Source organism: Heterocephalus glaber, unplaced genomic scaffold, assembly GCF_053883595.1.
Source record: "Heterocephalus glaber isolate CG9 unplaced genomic scaffold, H.glaber_assembly_v1.0 deba00001600, whole genome shotgun sequence".
NCBI classification, from domain to species: Eukaryota; Metazoa; Chordata; class Mammalia; order Rodentia; family Bathyergidae; genus Heterocephalus; species Heterocephalus glaber.
This window is the reverse complement of record NW_028258372.1, coordinates 13,887,663-13,910,467: the sequence shown is the minus strand read 5'-3', so window position 1 is coordinate 13,910,467 and position 22,805 is coordinate 13,887,663. Positions and strand designations below refer to the sequence as shown.

The 22,805-nt window shown below is 41.8% G+C and overlaps 1 protein-coding gene across 5 annotated transcripts in view; it reads left to right on the top strand.

Annotated features, from left to right (window-relative positions):
* The window catches only part of Cop1 (COP1 E3 ubiquitin ligase), a 201,676-nt gene extending 199,716 nt beyond the window's left edge, over positions 1–1,960 (top strand). For all 5 annotated transcript variants that reach the window (XM_013075379.3, XM_004853391.4, XM_087194140.1 and 2 more), the window contains one exon: positions 1,618–1,960. In XM_013075379.3, coding sequence (XP_012930833.1) covers positions 1,618–1,635 — 18 coding nt within the window. In that variant the 3' untranslated portion in view covers positions 1,636–1,960. The remainder of the gene's footprint in view (positions 1–1,617) is intronic.
* The last annotated feature ends 20,845 nt before the right edge of the window (positions 1,961–22,805 follow it).

Here is a 22,805-nt window from a genome sequence, read left to right as displayed (position 1 = left end):
AGGGTATGGAATTAATATGAGAAAATGGAAAAATAGGAACAAAATCTTTGTAAATAGGGAGGAATGGAGGGGTTGAAGGGAGGGCTGGGCAAGGGTGAAAAATAACCAAGAGAGATTATGTAAAGGCGCAAATTTCCAACGATGAATGTCATTATATTGTATACCTAAAATGTACCAATGATTAGAATATTATTGTATCCTAAATAGAGAATGACCCAGGCACCACGGGAGTAAATACAAGCCTAATAATCCTGTGTAGGTGAAATGGCCAAACTCTAAGCAGAAGGACAGCAATGTGAGCTAGTCAAACTAATTTACAGTGTAGTGTCCTTTCCCGGGCTGCTAATTTTCTCTATTTGGAAAGCCTCTTCTAAAGAGGAACCATAAAAAGCTTAAATGACAAACAGATCTTTTAAAACCCAGTATGTGTTATGTTCTGGAAGCCTCAACCAAGATGGTTAGAAGGTCTTAGAATCTTTGATTTAAATGCCTTTCTATAGTCTCTCAGTATCTTATTTTTATGGCAAGGCATGAATTGAAAAAGATACACTTTATTCTTCAACAAGTCTGGCCTTTGGAGCAACTAAATTTACTAATGTTCCTGCAGGAACCCAAAGCTTCGTTGATACAGAATCTCACCGACAAATCTAGGATTCTGTTCAGCAGCATTAACCTCTTATATTTAAAGTAGCCTCCTTGCCTAACAAAGACAAAAAGCATTATGAAAGCATGAATATAAGTCAAGCCTTAGAAGAGCAGGAGAGGAACGGTTTCATCTTTAAATCTTTGCCACTTAGAATTGTAGTCTCCATCTAACATCCTTTTTGACATTGCCTCATAACTATTTTCGCATTCTCTGTCCTTACCTATTTGACTTCTCATATTCTTATGTGTAGTTTTAGTGATATCACAACCAACTTTTATGACAGGATACTACTTTAACACTGAAAACTAACAAAATATCTTGTCATCAGGTGAATAACCAGGAAATGAAAGAAGTAATAGGAAAAGGCAACATTCTAGACCCTATATACCCTGATTGCCAGTGTTTGGTTAGTGTTTGATCAAACTAGTGTTTATCAGTACAAGAAATACATTGATTAAAATCCTAAACAATACTTTTAAATTTTCTTAAGAATACGTAAAGAGCTGGGTATGGTGATACCTGCCTATAATTCCAGGACTTGGGAGGCTGAAGCAGGAGGATTGCTGTGAGTTCAAGGCTAGCCTGGGCCACATAGTGAGTTCAAGACCAGCCTGGACCCACATAGTGAGACCCTGTCTCAAAAAAAAAAAAAAAAAAGAAAAGAAAAGAAAAAAATATGTAAAGATACTAATAGGTATTCAAAAAATGTTTATACCAATTCATTTATCCATATGTTTTGTGTAGTTTATCTTGAATGCTCTCTAACTCTGGAGATAACTAATCTCAAAGAGTTCATGCAATAGTAGAAAACAAGAAAGGATTAATGTTTAATCCCTTCATATTCTTCGGCATTATGGCAGTTGGTAAACATTTTTTATTTGGTTTTCCATTCATGAATGTAGATGAGATTCATTAAACTTTTTATATTCTAAAATATTTTATAAAACTACTCTTTTTTTTTCTCCAATTAGGTGCTAGAATTGGTATGAAGGGTTTACTGAAATCAAATTGTGCTTGCTCCTGCTGAAACACATCTGCAGCTGACAATGAGAGAAGAAACAGATGTTATGTGCTGTCTTTCCCCAAAGTCATCATGGGTTTTGGATTTGTTTTGAGTACTTTTTTCCTTTTTTTTTCCTCCTTTCTGACCTTGGGACATTGGGAATACCCAGCAGACTCTCCGCCATCAATGTAACTCCATGGACTTTGCTGCTGTTGGTGGTTTGGTTATCTAATTTTTGTGATAGGGAAACAAATTCTTTTGAATAAAAATAAATAACAAAAAATAATAAAAGTTTATTGAGCCACAGCAAAGCTAGAAAAGTTTTTGTCAAACATGATGAAAGATACTCTTCCAAGAAGTGGCACACGTGAACTATAAAATAATACACCAGTGAATAATTATAAGGTCCATATTTCCCAGCCTCTTTGGGATTACGCATATCAGGTTAAACAGTGAACCTAAGGTTGACAGTAAAATGATTACTGTATGAATTCCTTTCTTCATTCTCTGACCAGATTTGTTTCTTCAGCCAGTATTTTACTTCCCAATCCCTCTAGATCTGGCCACAGATGTGAAATTCTGACCTGTTAAGATCATATTGAAAAGAAAACAAAAGTCAGTATCAGCCAGGTCTCTCTTTGCCTTTTACACGTCATATATACATACAATAAGCCCTAAATGTAGACACCAAATCAACTTCTTTTATAAAAATCATAGCTGTCACATAATTGTAACTATTAAAACCATCCAGGACTGAGCAGGGATCAGCAACATTTTCTATAGAAGGGCAGATAGTAAATCCTTTAGGCTTTCCAGGCCATGTGGTCTCCATTGCATGTACTCAGCTCTGCCAGTGTAGCAAGAAAGCAGCCCCACTCAGTCTGTGAAGAAGAGAGCATGGCTGGGAAAGAAGTGGATGGTCAGATTTTGCCTGCAGATCATGGTTTGCCAGCTTCTGACTTACAGGAAAAAAAGCCTGTAGCCCTGTTACCCAGATTTCCCAACCATATAATCTCTTTTCAAATTATAAAGGGAAGGAAATTAGTAAAGCAGCAATTAAAGCAAAAGTAACAAGGAAGAACTACTTTAAAATTCCTGAACACTTTTCAGCAAAAGATAACAACATTATACATTTTTTAAAAATACACACTTGGAGAAGGTTGATTGGATAAAGATAAGCATGATGAAGGTAGTCAGAATGTCCCACCCTGTCAACGTAAAATCATTGCAACCTACAATAAGTTCATATTTTATTATGTGAAACTCTTAAAGCCACGTATATTTTGAAACTTAGGATTTTTTAAATATTAGAAAACTAGTTAGAGTACATATACTAATGTTAAGTAACAACTTCCAAGAGTGTGGAGAAATATTCCATGTCAAACACATTAATACTTATGCAGCAAAACGTATGAATGTTCACATTATGTGGGATTCATTAAATTAATAAAAGTTAAAAACAATCTTGCATTAGTTCAGATCAAGTTTTAACCACCCAGCAAGTTTGCCTCAAACTTAGGTGAAATTTTTTAGCTTCTGGAGCTTGAAAAGCTCTAACTTCTGGGAATTAAGATCAGATAAACTTTTCGGCTGAATTTTGAGAAGAAAAGCTAGTATTACTCAAAAATTCCTGTCACCAATGAAAACCGTAGTTCTTAGACATTGTTTCCCAGATGAATGAATGACCTTTTGTAAAAATACAGGAAGACTTATTCAAATGTAGAGTCTTCACTTAAGGAAATACACATAGGGATATATGTTCTGAAAATCATTGAAATGAAATTTTTAAAAAGGTATAGGGCTGAGGTACAACTTAAAACGATAGGCCAGAGTGAACCATTAATAGTTGAGGAGAGAAAGCCAGTAGCATGGAGCCTTCTAAGGGATGGTTGAGAATTTGAATTTTGTTGTAACAGAGTTGAAGGGAATGACATGATCTAATTTATGAAGAATGAAGAGATGGGAGCAACAGTTAATGGAGGCTTGGATTAAAAGTACATAAAAGTATAGTTACAAGATCCCTAATCAGCAGTGAGACTTGAGAAATCTGGCCACAGTGTTCATAAATTAGTTTGGGGAGCCACTTCCAGATCTAAGCAAACCTAGAAGCTGTCTAGCCCTTGTTTTATTTGTTTGGTGGGGTTTTTTGTTTTTTCGGGGGTTTTGCCGGGGGTGGGGGGGTTGTACCAGGGATCGAACTCTGGACCTTGAACTTGCAAGGCAGGCAGCAGCACCACTGAGCTAAATCCCCAGCCCTAGCCCTTGTTTTAAATATAAGGTTTGTAGGTCATTATCCTGAATGTAATGGTGCAGCTTTAAGTAGGATTCATTACTTTACCTGAACATGTTAGGTTACATGTCTGATGTTAACATGTTAACACTTGTAATAACATGTCTGATGTTAACACTTGTAATAGCATCCCCTTACGGTACTCCCAGAGCTTCTGGTTAATGTGTTAAATGATTCTGAACTCTTGAGCTGAAGAGAAAACTCTAGTGCTATTATAGAAATATCGGTTGAGCTCCCACTTTGTGTGAAGAACTGTGTATTACTAGGGATAGATATAAAATAAGACATGATCCCTATCCTCAAGATGCTTATTGTCCAGTGGGAAAGACAGTATGCAGGGTATGATAAATGCCATGGTAGACATAAGGTTCAGTTGTGCATTGAAAAAAAAAAAAAAACAGAGTAGTGGGAGATGAAGGGCTAGAAACACAGGTAGTTGTCAGGAACTTTTTTCCTGAAGGAGGTGGTATCTTAGCTGAATCCTGAAAAGCATGTAAGAAAGGGACAAAGGAACATTCAAGGCCAAGGGAAACAAGTAACAATAGCTTCCATAGCCAAAACTGAGACATTTGAACAATAAAGTAGTACTGGATTATAATCCAAAGTATAAAATACCCATGAAGCTATAGTACTAAACAAATGATTAGATAAATAAGTGGAGAAGAGACGTTTTCTGTACAGAATTCTAAATTATTTACGTGAATACTCCACCCCAAGAAAATGGAGCATTCCCCTATTCCTTAAATATGGGCTATGACTTGTGTCTTTCTCCCAAAGAGTGCAGTACAGACAGAGAAAAGCAACTTTACAAAAAAACTTCACAGATCACCTGAGCCATGTGATCAGAGTCAACATCAAAAGTGATGTCATGTTGATAAAAATATACTGTTTATAGAATGTAATGAAAATGATACTTTTAACACTCGTCTTTTTATCCAAAAAAGTTATCCCATAACCTCAGTCTAAATGAGGAAAATACAAATCTCTCCTGGGGGACATCCTATTAAATACTTGACCCGTAATCCAAAAGTGGCAGTCATCAAATCAAAAAGTCTGAGAAGCTGTCACTACCCTGAGGAGCTTATGGAGACATGATTAAACATTCTGTGCCATCCTGGGTGGAATTCTGAAATAGAATCGAACACTGCATTAAAACAAAGGGTATCCAAATAAAGCATGAACTTTACTTAATACTTCAGTATTGGTTCATTAATTGAGACAATTGCACCTCATTAATGTAAGATTCTAATAGGGAAAAATGGGTGCATGGAATAAGGAGATTCTTCTGTCTTTGCAACTTTTCTGTAAATCTAGAAAAAAAAAACCTTAAAAAATAAAAAGATTTATCAACGGTGCCACCGCATGCTCCCCAAGCGCAAGGAACCCAAGTTCGATCCCCAGTACCAAAAAAAAAATTTATCAAAAATTGAAACTTTGTAAAACTAAAGATAGGTCAGTATATACAAAGTGCAGCACAGTACAGTGGAAGTGAAAGCTGAAGAAGTACACATTTTTTACTGAAAAAAATAAGGCAAAGGATATAGAATTTAGAGATTGACGTTCCAGTCTCAACTTTGTCACTAAGAAATAGTATAGTTTTGCGAAGGATGGTAAATCTCTTCACTCCAAATTTATCTCTATATTCTACTTCTTGAGACTGAAGCCCCATAAATTTTAAAAATCTTAATAAGATTATGCAAAGTCTAGTCATTCTTGTGATTTAGTCACTGACATTTATTCTTTACAGCATCTTAATATAAGAATCAAGAAATCTGTCCTTTTGTGTATGATTTTAATTTGTTCTCAATTCTCTTAAGTCATTTGTTTTTTACCAGTTTGAGAAGCAGACTTCTTAGTGCCCAGAGTCTCAAGATCGTGGGTTGAAAGTAGGTAGGGATTCTCATAAATTCCAGAATCAAGTTCCCAAAGATGATAGGGTCCGGGTTAACAAATTGCTGAGTGAAATACTTAGAAGCTCTGAAGATTTTAGGAATTTCCCTAAATGAATTGACTCTTGGGTTATTGTTGATACCGGTTTATGACCAGATGTTTACAAGAAGCCTTTTGGAAGAACCAAAGAACCAAGGCAAACATAAGTAATTAATTGCATACTCAAAATGTAAATACTCACCTTTAGTTTTATATACCTGAAATAAAGTTGTATCTCAGAAGCTTGAGGGAGCTTCAGTGGAACAGCAGCCTAGTAAATCAGTCCACTGCTTTGGTCTCTCAGCTAGCGGTCTGTAATGAACATAGGCAGTTGCTCAGAAGGGAAGAGAAAGCCATTGCTCCACTTGCGTAGGACAGGTTCATTCATTCAGTTAGAGCGCCTGTGATGCAGTGGTCTGCTCTAGATCAGGAGTCAGCAAACTTTGTAAAGGGCCACAAATATTTAAGGCTTCAAGGGTCGAGGGTCGTAAAGTCTCCACAATTACTTCAATCTGCCATTCTAGCATGTGAAAGCAGCCCTCAGCAAAAATGTAAACAAATATGGCTGTGTTTCAGTAAAACCACTGAAATTTGAATTTCATTTAATTACCATGTGTCACAGAATCTTTATCATTTTCAAACTTTTAAAAATATAGAAACCATTTGTCACATCAGCCATACAAAGAAAGGTCACCAGCTGAAATTGGCCTGTGTGCAGTAGTTCGCTGACCCCTTTTCTAGGTGCCAACCGCGTAGCAGTGGCTGAAAAGAAAAGGGGGAAAAAAATCTCTGCTGAGCTTACAATTCATTCTTTTGGTCAAAAATAACTTCTACAAGATGACATTCTCTCCATCATGGTGTATCTCTAGTAGAGGACCCTGGAAGGCCATTTTTGAGTCATACCACCTGACTAAAGCTTGCTTTTGTTGAGCTTCATATCCGTTTCCACAGGAGTGCACACAAGCCATGTCCAGACACCTTCATGTATGGCCTTTCCAAGAACAAGGGACACTAGGCTAAAGCTCAGGAGACAGACATTTTAGACATTTTATTATTTGAGTAGGCAATGAAGGTCTCTGCAGTGCTATGCCCACTAACCATCTCTGGGATTGAGATTATTTTCACTGAATTCACAGAAACACTTGTGTTTCAGGTAGCCTGTTGATGTAGCAAATGGGATGTGTAAGGCTACCTCTCCACACCACTCCTCCCTCCTTTCTTTCCTTTCAGATTCTTCTCGCTGTGCTGTGGAAATTTCCTTTCTGAATACAAAAGGAATTTCTCAGGCACTTAAATGAGGACTTAGAACCTGTTGTTTGCTTGGATGACTGTTTCATAAACTATTCATACATATTTTGTAGTAGTGTTTGTATGCTGGCTGATTTTTCAGGGTTAGTTTTTTATTCAACATTTAATTCACTTTGAATTAAGTTTGAATAAAACTTAGCCACTATGGAAAATTAGCCTATTTCTTCCTTTTTTTTTTTCTTATATTTAAAAGCCAACTGTGGTCAATGTTTTTAAGAAAGTCCTCAGTTTTACTTCTCACATTCTGTTTGGCCAGTTCCAAGAGAGACTTCTCAGGAGTGCCATGGTTCCCTGGGGGAAATGCAGCTTCCTAGTCTTAGAACTTGGTTGCGGTGCTTCTCTGCTGTTGAATTACAAAGCTTTTGCGTACTGGTTCAGTAATATATCCTCTCTGCAAAGGCCTCTGGCACTCTTGGAAATTAAAAAGCACTCCAAGAGTACAGGGCAACATTAGCATATGTATATTAAAAATGTAATCACTGCTCTCCAACTTTTCCATTATGATGTAAAGAAATATAAAATATAAAAGTTACCCCTCCAAAGAGTTTAAGATCAAAAGTTAGAAGATTAGCTGTTCAACAGGTCTATAAAATGAATTTATTCCTTGGGGTCTCTGAACATTGTGTCTACCTGTTTTGATGTGAGCTAACCTGCCAAAGGGCATCATCACAACTGCAAGGGAAAACTGGCTTAGAAAAGTGCCCAACATGAAACTTCTGACATGTCTCTTTTCCTGCTGCATGCTCCATGCATTTTCTCATGAGTGAGCAGGACTTAGCTGGCTGCAGGCTGAAAAGCAGCATTACCTCTTCCTATGCACAGTTGACCAGAACGGAAAGGCAATGGTGACTGTAGAGAAGAGAGTATTTAGGTTCTCAGGGAAACCCTTGATATCAGTCACACCAGTGGAACCATACGTCAAAGCCAAAGATGTATTTCCAGTGTTTCAGACCCTGAGAAGCATTCTCTTCTAGTACCTATGTCCCTCTAATTGTCTGATTATATCAAGACAGAAAAGGAATGTCTTCTCCCTTTCTCCACCTCTTCATATGTTAGGGTAGGCAGCACAGTGATTTCAAGTGCTCATTTACCTGTATGTGCTTGTTTCTCCATTTATCTGAGAATCTCAAGGGAACCTTGACATTGGTTTTACCTCTTTACCTGAGGATAGGAAAAGAGAGTCAAGAATATAGACAGGTATTTAGTCCTCATGACTTCGGTCTCAGAATCTATTTTAGTAAATAATCTGCTTTTTTCCTTCTGGAGTCAAAAGGCCTGTTCTAAACTCATCAAAGCTGCTAGTAAGTTGAACATCCTACTCTGCAGGAATCTTCATGCAGCACCACGATGGGTAGTCTTCTCATCTGTAGATCACAGCTAATAGCCCATTAGTTCTCAAGACAACCTTGGTTCTACTTTTTAGGCAGTTTTTTCCCCTAGATTGAGCTAAAATCTGTCTCCATAGAATACCCCTTCCCATTCCCCACACCACTAGGCTTAGCTCTTTCTCTGCTCCAGACACGGGGCCAGGTATTATGGAAGATGAAAACAGTACAGGGCATGACCCCATCATGGAGACTCAGGCAGATATGCACACCTGAAAAATAATTTGTATATACTATAGAAAACCTATGAAGTAAATACTATGTTTAAAAAGAATGAAAACATTCCAAAAAGTTAATTGCATATATCCTAGTGACAATTATTTAAAAAGCAGATTTACTGGGTGCTAAGTTGAATACAGGATGTAGGATTTTAGTGACATTCTAAAAATACCTGCGTCATATGGCCATTTACCTGCCACTGACCAGGTGCTAAGTGGCACAGCAGAGCTACCTGTTGACCCTGTATGTGAAGACAGTAAAGAATCTTCTAAGTCTGATGGTAAATTGTCTATCTGAGGATAATTCATAAAAGGAAGGACTTCAAAAAGGCAAAAGAAAGAACTAGGAACCTACCAGGTTCTTAAAGCATGGTCTCAATACTCCATGGAAATGATGAGAGGAAAACCATGGGTCTTAAAAAATTTAGTCACTCAGCTGCCTGAAGGCAGGAACCTAAAAGGATTATCTCCTCAGATCCCTTTCAGATCTGAGAATCTGATTCCAGTTCCTTGATGCAGAAGGAGAGAGAAACAGGTGGAATACTTGATTCTCTCCTATAAGGACAAATACAAATTTAAAACAAGGGGCTTCATTCTCCCTGTTGAAAGGGGAAATGACTCCTCTGTCTCTCACAGTTTCTTTGGTTTTAAAAATGTATATAAATTTTTATAATGACTAAGTCTCTTGCCAGTCTCTCAACTCAGCAATATTTCCTCAAATGTGCTGCTAGACAATGAAAAAAAAATTTCCTCAAAGGCCTGGGAACCATATCTATAAAATGCAAATATCAGGAGAGATGATGTCCCTACTCTCAGATCCTAAAGGAGCCTAACGACCTAACTTCAGCGGGCACCTTACTCCAATTTGCAAAACTGATCTGTCATTGAGACATAGGGAGGATGTTTTTCCTCTGGATGAAGGCAGCACAATGGTTTTCCCAGCTACCAAGATAAAGTTAGGACAGACACTGTGACAAAAAGTGCTGCTGAGCTGCTTTACTGAAGAACTTGGATATCCAGAGTGGCTATGTCTTCGCTTGGCTATGTGTTGCTGTCATTACAATCGCTTAGCCAACTGCCTGTGGTTTGCATCACATTCTGGTCTACTACCTTTGTAGAGATTTCTGTATTGAAACAAGATTGTGTTCTTAATTATATTTCTCCAGTAGTTTTGGCAAATGAATGTGTGATGTTGGGAATTTGCTGAATAAAGTGGGCAACTGAAAGTCTGTGGCCACACAACAGCGTCAGGGGAGAGACCCTGAATCATAAAATGACTCCTTATCTCACTATTCTTTTGGAACACTAGTTGAATGAGCTACCCTCTCTGCACTCAAGCTTTTGATTTTGAATAAGCATAGGACATGTGGGTCTCGAAATCCCATCCAGATCATTGTAAGACCGGAGGGCCTTACCAAACGCTCCGAGGAGCTGACTAGTGAAGCACACCCAGGAATCCCAGCGGTGCCTTCAGAATGTAAGACCAAGAGCCTTACCAAACGCTCCGAGGAGCTGACTAGTGAAGCACACCCAGGAATCCCAGCAGTGCCTTCAGAATGTAAGACCAAGAGCCTTACCAAATGCTCCAAGGAGCTGATTACAGCGAAGAACACCCGGGAAGGAACACACCGGACAAGTTAGAAAACAGACCTTTATTAGTCTGGCCAGACAGCACTCCCAAAGCAAAATAGCTTAGAGAGGCAACTGGCTCAGAATCCGAGGCTGTTTTTATAGGGGGTTGAGGGGGAAGTTAACATATAGAATTAAAGAAAAGGGGACAAAGGTTAGTGGTCGACTGTCACATATTGATGGTCAGCAGACATCTGCAGCTTGTTCTAACAATTGTGGTGCCTGGAATATAGGTTCCGGGTAAACAAAGAGTTGAGTAGTTTACTCTGGGACTCTAGGTCTGTTACAGATCCCTATCTAGCGTCCCTAGACTAACAAGCATCTCCATCCATTAACTCACATTTTAATCACAATGGGGCTGGAGAAAAAGGAACAAAGGTTATGCAGTCCCACAGTCATCATTAGCTTTGATGGTGGAAAAATACAGGATGCCAGGAATATTGCCTGCAGGTGTCTCACAAAAATGGTTAATATCTCTGTCACATTTGTAGCATGAGAACCTAATTCTGCAGTGAGTTACTGGTATTTATGAAACGAATTTCACTGTAAGAGAAAATTTTTATTTATTTATTTATTTATTTATTTTTAGACAGGGTCTCACTATATAGTTTAAGGCTGTTCTTAAACTCATTATGTAGCCCAGATTGGCCTCCAACTCACAGTAGTCATCATGCCTCAGCCTCCCAAGTGCTGAAGCATGTGCCATTATACCCAGCTCTTTAAAAGAAAACTTTAAAATGATGTAGACAGCCATAGGGAATGATTGAGGAAAAAAAAAAAATACAAGAGAAAATACAAGAATTAAGAGCACTTTATCTTGCCCAGAAATCTTTTCTTCCTTTATCTGTTGTCCTTGTTCGCTCTGTTCCACCAACCTCACTGGGAAATAGTAAGTGAGTACTTTCCCTCCTTAGTGGGTTTTCCTGAGAAGAGAAAGGACACAAATGTTCCAGCTGCTCCTGGGCTCCCTGCCCTATTTGAGGAGGTAGAATCACGTGTCTCCTGGCCCAGCCCTGAGTTCACTTCATGTCTTAAACCAGATTCCACCTCCACGAGTCCCTTATCCACACACCACTTGGCCAGCATGGCAGAAACCATAAATGTAAATGACCAAGGTCCTGGAATTGATGAAAACGTAAATAAAAGGCAGTGTCATCATGTGAAGGTAGCAGGATATGACCATACTTCCAGTAAAAAAGAAAGGCATATTTCACAAAGACATAGATTTGCATAAGATATTTGAGAAATAAATTTGTTATCCCAGTAACTCCTATAGGTGCTAACAGTGCAACTACTCTGCTGTTGTGCCCAGATTACGAAGTCCCAAAGACCACCAGGAGGCCGTTTCCGATGTAAGCACACGAGGATTATTTATTCAAGCTTAAGCAGGGACTCTCAATTGTCACCGACACAGCGGATCAAGATTGAGAGCCCCGAGTTCCAAATTAGCAGGGTTTTTATTGAGATTACAGCAAGCTTCAGTCATTAGCAGCCATATGATTGGTTAACATTTAGCAAGTATGAAGTGTAGAATTTTGATTGGCTAGGCTCATTGGGGGTTGAAGGGGATTACGTATAGGTTTTTACAAGAAAAATGGGGACAAAGGTTAGTGGTCTACTGTCACGTACTGATGGTCAACAGACATCTTGACTCATGGTCACGACCACCTTGTGTGGAGAGTCAGCACGTTAACAGATTGTCCTATAGATAGTGGGCCCAGGACACTTGTTTCTAGGGCAAACAGATGGCTGAGTAATGAGCTTAGGAATCTTGAGTTACAGATCATGTCTTTTGTCCCAGATTAAGCACATTTAATCATTAATTTGAAAGAACAAAGGAGACTGCTCCATTTTGGACAAAATGGAGTCATTCTGGTCTCACATTAGCAAAATGGAGTCACTTTTGGTCTCACACTGCCTCTGGTACCAACACTTGCGAACAATCTCTCTGCAGTCAGCCCTCTATTTTTTTTCCTGTCCCTCTAGTGGACAAGCCTAAATTTTTGTTTGCTTTTACTTATGAAAGAGCTCAATATTTGTAGAAAAGATTTCAAGAGTTTCAAGGCTCTCCTAATTTATAAGAAATTTGTCCTACCAGAGGGGTCTATGATTACACAATATGTGTGATGATTTGCTGTTAGCCTCAGAAAGTAAGGAACAATGCAAAACTGAGGCTTTGGCTTTCCTGCAATTCCTTGCTTCACAGGGTCATAAAGCCCCATTAAACAAATTGCAGCATTGCAGCACTGAGGTAAAATATTAGAGCGTCCACTGTCAGCTGAAGGCTATAAAGTGTTGCAATCTAGGAGTCAGCTGATTTTGCATATAAATGGCCTTCTACAATAAACAACTCAGACAATTTGGAGAACTTACAGGGTATCATCAAGTGGATCTCAGCTTTTCCCAAGTGTGCAAAACCTCTGACAAGCAATTACATCACTCTCTAGACCTTCTGATCTAGTCCTTAGAATCTGAACAGACATTTGAGAAACTGAAATTGGCTATCACCTCTCCCCCAGCTTTTGAGATTCCAATTAAAAAAAAAAAAAATCCCACCTGTTTTGTCATGAAAATAACAATACTATTAGTGGGATAGTGACTTAAAAGCTGGGATTGAACTGTGGGCCAGTGGTTTATTTCTCGGTTCTTGTTGCCACCGTTGGCAAGGCCAGGATGAGGGATGGGATGGACTCACTCGCACACTTTGGGTCACCTGGCTTATTTGCATGCCCACATGCTGTGACAGCAATCTTGCAAGTACATAAACTCCATCTTTTGTCAATTCACTGTTGAGCTATGAGCAAGCATTAACAAAGCCTAATGCTGTGCTTTGGACTTGCAGTTTCTTCACCACACCATCCTTTTACCAGGTCTGGATTAAATAAGTGATTCTGGTTGAGTAATGCTAAAGGAAGATAGCAGACTTCAACCTGATTTAACAGACATTTCAGGTCAAATGCAGAATTGACTGCTTACTGATGAGTCATGCACGGGCATAGGAATGGTCAACTTAAGTCTTCCTTAGCTGTGGTGATTTCTCATGAAATTTTAGAAGCTTGTGTTTTGCCTGGAATTAAATTGGCACAGCAGCTGAGTTAACACAGTCAACTGCAGCTCTTGCTTCTGGACTTGATAAGTAGAAATATAGTAACTGTGTGTTTGGTGTCTGTCACACAACATAACAAAACAAAAACAATTTTTTTTAACTAGGGAACTCTTAGACTTCAAGGAGAACCAAAAATGTGAAGGAAAAATGTCTCGTCCAACTGATCACGATCTATTGGGACCTTTCCAGTTGCCTGCTCAGATGTCAGTCGTCCATTTTGCTGACTGACCTGCCAAAACTGCTATTACAACATGGCAGTCACCAAACTAAAAAGCTCCACTATTAATATAACACAAACATCTATTCACTTGCAAAAACATGCTTTGCAAGAGGCAATGGGCAAAAATGTGACTGGACTGTGGGGATTTCCTGAAACACTCATTCTCCATTGGCTTAGTTGGTGTGTCTTCCACAAAATTACCCAAATAAAAGAGGGATTCTAAAGATATCAAATGCTTATCATACCTACCAAAAAGGTAAAATTGTTTAGAATATGAAACAGAGATGTGCTGCTGGACAGCAAAACTCTCCACAGGCCACTAGTACAGTAAGGCCACCAAATTCTCCCTGACCAGCTGGTAGCATCTGATTTCACAGAATGAGCAGATGCAGAGCTAAGAGATGCTTCATCATGTGGTATTTGTGATGTCTAGGTGGCCTAAAAGCTGTGCCTCCTCAGAAGCTGAGGCACAGGCCATGGCAAAGGTTTCCCACTATGCACAAGTCCCACTCTGGGGATCCCAAAGCACATTGAGTTAGAAGAGATTATCTTATTCCTACTGTTGTTCAGGAATTATGCAAATCTTTTAGACAAATAGAGCAAATGAACCAAAAAAAATAAAACAAATGACTCCAAACTCTCTTCAGCTAGGATTCAATAATCTACTGGGTTAAATTTGGCACAAGCTTAACCACTGGCTTTATTAAATTTGAGAATGAGGCCTGGAAGGTATGACTTAGAATGCTTGCCCAGCATTCGTAAAGCCTTGGGTTCAACTCCCAGCATCACAGAGTAAATAAATAAGAATAAAAACAAAATTAGAGTGAGTCCTGCAAGTAAACACAAACTCTTTCCCTTTGAACTTATATTTGGCCCACCTCTGAATTTGGGTCTGAGGCCATATCCTGTGCCCGATTTAACTGAATCCTTTCATAATTTTATACTGTACTTGAAAGGCTTCTCTCTTCCTCCAGAAACTCTGAGTGTTAAATTCATGTATCATAAAGATCTGCCAGAGAAAGTCTGCAATACCTCACAACCCGGAGAGTTCATCTACATAAAAGTGTTCCGAAGGAAAGATGGCTGTCACCATGCTGAGAGGGACCCTTTCAAGTGCTGCAGGTGACTTACAGGACAATCCAAGTGAAGCCAGCTCCACAGGATGTCTGGACTGTGCTTTCCACAAAAGACCTAAAACTTCAGTTTCCACAGTAACTGATTTGCACTGACCTCAGCTGAAAAGAAATATTCCAGAAAACGTATCACTTCTCCTGGGCTGCTTGGCGGTCCTTCTCACAGCAGTGGTTATTCCAATAGCTTTGAGGGTCATGTTTATTACAAAACACTGTTGTTTGTTATACTTTTCTTTCTTTCTGTGCTCCAGTGGTGGTTCCTGCAACCACATATTTCCAAACTACTCTAGAGAGTGCTCGCAGGACAGAAATGGTCTGCACATACAAGTCCAACAATCTAGTTTTAGCACGGTAGCAGTGATTTAGTCTTCACTAGTACTTTGGATAATAGCAAAAGTTACTAATATCCATCTGAGCACTCAGGCTGTAAGTTTGACACAAAGACGTTAACAGGTGTGACTGGAAGGATAATGTAAAGAGGAAAACAATTAATAGACAAACAGAAACTGCAAGGGTTGGGTCTGTGTCATCAGATTAATGCTGAGATGCAAGTTCCCTCCAGTTCCAGTGGAGAACAAACCAAAGCAAATGCCCATTATATTTAAAGGTTATTCCCCAAGGCAAATGTAACACAGAATTTTTAAATTCATCAAATTGTGATTCTGGTAATTGCCTTTTTGCATTTTACTGTGGACTCACTGTACATTTAGGCAACTGAACATTACTCAGACAAAGGTAGAAACTGCCATGAAAATAATTAGAAGATTGTAGTATTACTGTAAGACAGGGAGGGATTGTGAGGGCAATTACAAATTAAAAACCAGAGGCTTAACCTCTCTGTTGAACATTAAGAAAAGACTTCCCCTGTTCCTTTCAAAATGTCTTTGTCTCTTCACATGTACATAGATCTTTATAATGACTTAATAAGCCTCTTGCAGATTCTCAACTCAGTTTTTCCAAGGATCTGGGAACCACCTCTGTGAAATGCAAACATCCAGAGAGATGTGTCCCTACCACCTGGGCCCTCTGGGACCCTAAGAGCCCAACTTCAGTGGGCTGCTTCCTCCAGTTTGCACAACCTTCTGTCATAAAATCAGCACAGTGGCCTCCCCTGCTACTGAGATGAAGTTGGGCCAGGCTTTATGAGAAAGGGTACTATCCAAACTGGGCATAGTGGTATACACCTATAATCCCAGCACTCCAGGAGGCTGAAGCAGAAGGACTCCAAGTTCCAGTCCAGCCTGGGGGGCTTAACAAGATACTTTCTCCAAATAAATAATTTAAAAGGGTTGGAGATGTAGCTCAATGTGAAGACCCTGGGTTCAATACCAGTACCCCCCCCCGCCACCCCCAAAGGTGCTGTGAAGTCCTGTACGGAGGTATACCTGCTTGGTTATGTTAAGGAAGCGTATCCTTTCTACCTTTGCACTCTTTTAGCAGATTGTCTTGTGCTTCACATTCTGGTTTAATCACAGAAGTGTTTTCTTTGATTTTCTTTGTTTTTGTTTTTAATTATATCTCCCCAATGCTCCCCCAAAGCATCAACAAAATATATTCTATGGTATCACTCTTACATATTCCAGTAAGAAGGATTGAATTTTGCTCCAAACAGTCCTCTGGTGTATAGCAAGCAAGCAAACTTCCCTGACATCACCCCCAACACCCCTCACCCCTACAGTCAAGCCACCTGATGACTCAAAGCACTGTCACAGCCCCGCCTAAGAAGAGGCCGGACTGTTAGGTTCTCTTTTCTCTCTCTCAGAGCTCACCAGAGAGCACTTCTGCAGCTCCTGCTGCTCTGTCTTTCTCATGGCAGGACCTGGTCTCCCACGGCAGGCTTCCCGTGGCTCCTCTGAGAGTGACAGCTGCCTGATTTCATTTGCCTTCCGTCCCCAGTCATCTGTGAAGCTGAGTTTGTACCGATACAAGCTGGCTCCTCCTGCGGTGAACTCCGTGTGTGTCTTCTTCCCCCTCTCTATTAAGAACTTGCCTTCAAAGGCTGAGGCTGAAGTCCTTTGGAAGAAAGGGACCAGGCCACTCAGTCCTCCCCTGGTATGTCTTTCCCCATCATTGTTCAAAGGTACCTGCTTTTCTGGTTTGGTTTTCAAAGTCTTCCCAAAATCTGAAGCCTTCCCTTTGTTGGTAGACCCCACAGCTGCCCCTGACTCTAACATTTGGGCATCTAGCACCCAACACTGACACACAATGGACACTGAATATGTGTTTCATAAAACCAGATTCCAGCCCTCAAGTGTCCTGGGAGCGCCTACTGCTAAGCCTGCCTATAGCTCGGCACTCGGCCAGGAATGCCCTTCCATGGGACATCTCCCACCCTACAATCCCACAGCACTCTCCCACCACCACCACTGCCAATGGGCTCTGAACTGGAGGCTGTCACACGGGCATGCTGGTCTGGTTACCAGACAAGATCTAAGGAAGTCCCCAACACCAAGATGGGGAGCTCGACTCCCCCCACCCATGGGATAGGTTGCAGGTTCTCCAACTTCCATCACAGAAGAATTTTCAGAATATGTCAGTAAGAGGCATAAAGGGATTTATTAGGCAGAATTTTTATTGTAGGCCAGAGAGAGAGAGAGAGCACTGAGTATATTTATGGTGGATTTGGCATAGTAATCTGTAGAACTTGTGAATCTATGGAAAGAGCAGATTCAGTTCACAGATGAAAGGCAACAGACAGCTCTTTGTGCAAGGGGAGGCTGATGGCCAACTCAGAGGTGACATCCCAGGTGCCAGCTGTAGCCCATCCACCATTGTATAGGTGGAAAAGGAATAGCCTAGGCTTACTGTGCTTTTACAGACCTTAGGAATTCTTGGGCTGAGTCTGTGTCCCAAACCTATAGTTTTTCCTAAAGGTACAATTTTAAAGTCACGATTTTCCTTATCTCCTTTTTACCTATCTTATTTTCGTTATCGTGTTGCACTCTGAGGACTGTGATTACGTCTGCAGTGTGGCCCTACCCGGGGATCCTCACGGGCCTCCATATGCAGCAGATTCGTCTTCAAATCCCTGTGTGCCTCTACTTAGCAGGCAACAGGTCGGCGTTTGAATCCAAGTTCTGTCCCTTTCCCCCTAGGCAAGAGAAAGAACCATCTCTAGCCCTCCCCATCTCCCACCACCTCTGCTCTGACTGCAGCAGCCTTTGCCGAAGCTGCTCTGCAGAGGGGAAGTGAGAGATGACGACTGTGTCACAGCACCGAGGCACATATTTACAGGCTGGGTTATTTACAGACCAAAGGAGAGCTGCAGCTCTGCTTCCTTCTCTTTACTGTAGCCACTCAGTGAGCAGCCGCCCAAGCAACCTTACCACTTGCAGGCTCCCATGAGGACCAGGGAGGGGTTTGATGGCCCCATGTGTGGTGCTGCTCGTGGGGCTGCCTGGAGTCTGCGTGGTCGCCCTCACCTGGAGGAAGGAGGCTGGGCCTGTGCTGCTCACCTAGTCAATCTCCACATCCTGTCTGTCAGTAAGGACAGCCTAGGGTGCACCCCAAGTCCTTGAATCTGGCTTCTGTTACAGACAGGGCTTTGCAACTTAAAGAACACACAGGTGCTTTGCAGATACCTTAAAAAAGAATCTGATCTGGGCAAGAGATTTAGCTCAGTGGCACCGTGCCTGCCTCGCACAAGGTCCCAAGTTCGATCCCTGGTACAAAAAAAAAAAAAAAAGAATTTGATCTGATTCAGGCAAGCACATATTACTGGATCCCTTCTTTCCCTCCTTTCAGGCATTCTGAAATGAGAGGGGGTGACAGGAAGTGGCCAATAAAGGACAGACAGTCCTCATGGACACTTCTGGGGCCCTAGACCCTAGACTTCAGACAAAACAAAACCTTGCATTTTATAATTGGTAGTACTTATTGAGCTTATCTATATGGCACGTTTGGCACTAAATACTTTCCATGTATTATTTTATTTGATTCTCAAAAAGAACAACCCACTGATAGAGTAGATATGTTTGTTCAGTGTGTGAGGCCCCATTGAGTATACAATGTGTAACTGGAATATATTCAATTCTCTATATTTATCTTATACCATAATTTTAAAAGCCATGTGGCACACATGCTAGCATCCTTTTTCAAAGGTCAAAATTTATAACCATTATGCACTTCAAAGTGTCTCGAAGAATTTACCCTAAACACAGCTGTTCCTGGGAGATGTGAGCATCCTCTTTTCTCCTTTCTAGAGGGGCCTGATTAAATAAGCTCCCCACTATGGGGCCTGGCAGCTCCCGTGCCTACCTGCCTAAAGACCTGGAGGACAGACACTTTTATGGATATTGCATCCCACCCAACATATCCTAAACAAAAAGCATCTCTGAAATTTTAGTGTAGCTTAGTATGATAAGATTCATTTCACAATACCTTTGTGTGCATAACAGCCCTTAAGGGCACTGACTGTTGCTCAAGATCTTCAAAGGATCAGGCAGAACAGAGGTGTTTCACTAGCCTTGCCAGTGGACTGGCTCCTCCTGCCTCAGTTTCTTTGCACAGTGACATAGCTCACAAACTTAATCATTGGCAAAACTTGCTTCAGTAAGGTGTTGGGAAGAATTCCTGTGCCCCAAGGTAGGCTCACCAGTGCTGCTTTAAGGCTTTGGGTCCTAACATTCAAACCCAGGTGCTAGTGACAAAAAAGAACAAATACAGTGCCTGTCCTTGGGGAGCAGCTCTGCTGAAGTGTAAGGTTTAGTGGGTGGCTTCTCCCCCCTCCCACATGCAATTGCATTGCTAAAGCTGTACAAAAATAAATAACAAAAACATTCTTGGATGTTAAAAATCAAGTGGTTTCTTGTATTGGAGCTCAGACTTTCCTAAATGCTCTTTTTGCTGGGTGATGAGATGCTGGTCTAGATTGTGGCCCCCTGGAGGATAGGACCGGGATTGTAAGGGAGTGAAAATTTTCCCTTTGAAGATGTGAAAACTGAGCTTATATAATAAATCGACAGCGGGCACAGTAGCAGAAGATGTGCACAAGCTTGCTATGTACATGGGGCATCCTGTGAAAGACAAGCACTGACTCAAAAAGCCAGAGAGCTCTAGGAGCAGCTCCTATACTTCTCCACTAGAGAGCTGGGAAGGATATGGGCAACTTTGGGAAAATAAATGATTCCAGGGAAGTTGAATGGACCCTTTGAAGAGCAGATGACAGGCTGTGCCAAATCTGTCTGGGTGTGGTGTTGACCTCATCTCCTCTCCTGTGCTACAAGTTGTCTTCTCTACCTTGAAGTTGTCAGTGAGGGGACCTTGGAGTCCTTTCAGAGAAGCAAAGTCCAGAGAAGGCCTCTTCCTGCATTGCTGTCCTCAAGTACAGTCATCACCAAAGCAATGTGGCATATTTGGGGAGCCATTTTTAGCTCATTCAGGGTTCTGACACATCATGCAGCCCACCCCACATGGGACCTGGTCCCCACTGTGTACTGCTTCCCTTTTGGGGGAGTGAAGTAGAACTGTTCATAGGTGAGTAGAACTGATGCTCAAATGGATGTGGTTTGAAAAGCCCCTCCCATCAGAGGTCAAGATTTTCCTCATCTCTGGAGGTGCTGAGGGGCCTCTGAAGAAGTGGGCTATCACGGATACTGCTTGGTGATATGTAGGTCGGCACCTCATCCAGGGGAAGGACGTGGAATGGCTCACCACAAACAATGACGTGGCTCAATATGAAGGACAACCAAGAGTCAAAGTCTTTACCCACATGCCTGCTTTCTTTTTATTTGTGACTTCATATTTTGGTGCCTAGAAGGCTGTGATATTGAGATGCAATAAGAAATATGCATTTGGTCTTCATGGCCATTTCCTGGCACAGCCCTCCTAAAACCCTGAGAATTTTCTGAGTGACGGGGTGGGAGGAGCACCTTTTGTCATTCACAACAAGCCTCTTTCACCCACACCTAGGCTTGTGCTTGTGAGGTGGCTCTCGGAAGATGGGAGGCTGATTGTCAGAGAAACAGTCCTGTGAGTAGAGGGTTGGAAATTTCAGTCCCATGACTTGGCCTCTAGGGAGGGATGCTGGGAATAGACTTAATCACCAGTGGCCAGTGGTCTAATCAATTCTGCCTGATTGATGGAAGCTCTGGAAAAACCCTGATGGAAGGGTTTAGCGACACCAGGAGGGTGGCACATGCCAACTCATGGGGACAGAAGCTCAGGACATTTCTGGACCTCACACTATGTAGTGCTTCAGCTGGCTGTTCCATGATATCCTTTATAAAAAAAACCAAACCCATAGCAGTAAGTAAATTGTTTCGCCGAGTTCTGTGACTCATTAAAGCAAATGATCAAACATGAGTCAGCGGCCAGGGGACCCCTAGATGTGGAGCTAAGTTGGCTGGAGTGTGGCAGCTGAGGACTGTGACTGCCATGTGCAGTGGGGAGTGTGTTGCAGCCTGAGGCCTGTGGGTCTCTTCTAACTCCCAGGAGTCAAGGTCAGAACTGATGCAAATTGTAGGACACTCTGTTGTCCACAGAGAACTGGAAATTGCTTGTTGGTGTCAGAAGTGTTGAGTACAGAAAACAATTTTCCTTCAAAGACCTCTGGATCACTTAAGCTTCTCCTAAGGAGGCAGCCTCCTGAGGCCAGGCTTAACACACCAGCAGCCTCACTGAGGTTAGCAGGACAGATGTCCTCACAGGAAGGTATGACAAATGATGCGGACTGACCAAGTCAAGCCTATTCTCAGCCCATTTTCTGCTAACTCCCTTTCCCATAGGGGTGGCCATGAAACATTGTTGTGACTAATGAGACATGGATGGCTCTCAGCCATGACATTCCCGGGAAACCTTTTGCTTTTGCTATCTGAGCATCATCTTGATCCTTTCCCCATTTTGCCTGCTGGGAATAATCTGATGACCAGAACTATGGCAACTGTCTTGAAATCCTGAAGAAATCATCAAAAGAGCCTCAGAGACTTTAGCCCTAACTTCATAGAGCCACTGAATCAGCTCCAGGAGCAGTTGCCCATCTGAAGGCTTCTTATTACACGAGAAAAACAAATCCTTCATACTTAAGCCTTGATTATTTGGGGCCCATAACATGATTGATGAATATATCCAGGCACCTGGACAGCAGAAGCTGGAAATGGCCACTCTCACAGTGCTTGCTGGGTCCAGACCTGCTGGATAAATGGACTCAGTTCCTGATTCACACCTTTGGTTTCCAGGCCAGAGACCAGGGCTCCGGGTCAGGCTGGCTGGAGTCCTGCATGTGCTCAGTGGTCGAAGGTTGAGGGAACAGAGAGCACAGGGGAGAGAGGTAAGCGAGATCCTGACATGCTCTGCTGCTGGGCCACCTCACAATATAGACAGGTAAGCTGGGACCTGCCTGCCATCATCCAGGCTGAGGAGACAGAGAGAATTCTGGGGCTCCATGCCAGACTCACTGCTCCGCAGGGAGGTTGGCAGCACAAAGACTCAAGCCAACAAAACAGCAAGGGTCTCCTCGGTAAAGGAGCACAGAGGGCCACGCTCGACCCAGATGGCACTCAGGAGCCTGGGACCAAGGCCCTCTCCCTCCTCTGAGCTGCTTCTTCTCCCTCTGCAGAGCAGAGCCTGGCAGTACCAGCTCCCCGTGGGGAATGCTGGAGGCTTGGTGTGGGTTAGCATCTCCTCCGTCACTTTCGCAGAGATGCACAAGCCAGGGCTGCTGCTGAACGGGGTCCTCAGATGTCCCCTCTCCTGCTACAGCCTCTGCCCCACACACCACTCCTTGGACAGCTGTCTCTGTGAGGGTTAGAATTCAGGGTGGAAGCTGGATGAGCTGAGGTGCGGTAGTCAAGGGTACTGAGAGCAAGGACCATGTCTCATCTGGTGCCTGGGGGCTGTCTGATGGCAGAAGATGTGCTTCTGAAGCGACACAGGAACCCTGTGGTCGGCTTTCTCAGCAGTGCCCTGTGTAACAACTAAGTCACTTCAAAAAGACTCAAG